Source organism: Arachis duranensis, chromosome 7 (genome assembly GCF_000817695.3).
Source record: "Arachis duranensis cultivar V14167 chromosome 7, aradu.V14167.gnm2.J7QH, whole genome shotgun sequence".
Lineage (NCBI taxonomy): Eukaryota > Viridiplantae > Streptophyta > Magnoliopsida > Fabales > Fabaceae > Arachis > Arachis duranensis.
In genome coordinates, this window is record NC_029778.3 from 22,139,627 (window position 1) to 22,140,446 (window position 820).

Sequence of the window (820 nt, forward strand, 5' to 3'; positions counted from 1 at the left end):
GCACCACGTTGGGTATGGTGGCGAAGCGAACCGAGTCGGGCTTGGGCTCGCTGGCGATGTATCCGAGCCACTCTTCAGTGACGACGAAGGTGATGAGGATGTTTTTCGGTTGTCGTAATGCTAGGGTTTTGCAGAGGTTCATCATGGGATTGATGTGGCCCCTTCCCGGAAACGGCATCGCCACCACGTGGCACGTGTTCGTTCGGCCATCACCACAGGCTTCGGAGGTGTGCATCGCCGGTTAACCGGAGAAGTAGGTAAGTGAGCGTGTTATTTGTGTAGCCAGTGAAGAGTGCATCATAGTTTGGTTGAAAGATGGTTTAATGAATGATTGATCTGTTTGGTTTATATTTTAATCTGAGTTGGGAGATTATTTTACTTCCATTTGGAAGAAACAATTATGGTCCCGCTATACATCGAACTGATTTTGTCAAAACCAAGTCCAAGTTGACCGAACTCAAACAACAATATTCATGTTCGCGTGAATCATACATATTTTTTTTCGCTTTTTATTTCAGTATTTCACGCACTTCTTTTTTCTTCCCGTTCTTCTTCTCGGGGTTCTTCTTCAGCATTGTTCTTTTATTGATGTTGTGCTGCTCTATTTTTTTTTCGAATAATTATTGCAGTAATTTTTATTTCTTTGTTTAATTTTTTAATTTTATTTTTGTTAGGAAGATAAAATAAAAAAATTATAAAATATATATATATATATAATATTTTATATTATCGTTGCATGAATGAAAATGCAAAACAAAAAGAAAAAAGTAAAAAGGAGAAGGGAAATTCTGGTATCATTTTTAATAAATTTTTTGTATCA

General features: G+C 37.2%; 1 protein-coding gene across 1 annotated transcript in view; it reads right to left on the reverse strand.

The window, feature by feature from the left end:
• The window catches only part of LOC107458332 (UDP-glycosyltransferase 87A1), a gene marked incomplete in the record, with an annotated part of 2,775 nt that extends 2,311 nt beyond the window's left edge, over nt 1-464 (reverse strand). Inside the window, 1 exon segment of the mRNA XM_016076543.3 lies at nt 1-464. Within this exon segment, the coding sequence (XP_015932029.1) occupies nt 1-235 (235 nt within the window).
• Between the last annotated feature and the right edge of the window lie 356 nt (nt 465-820).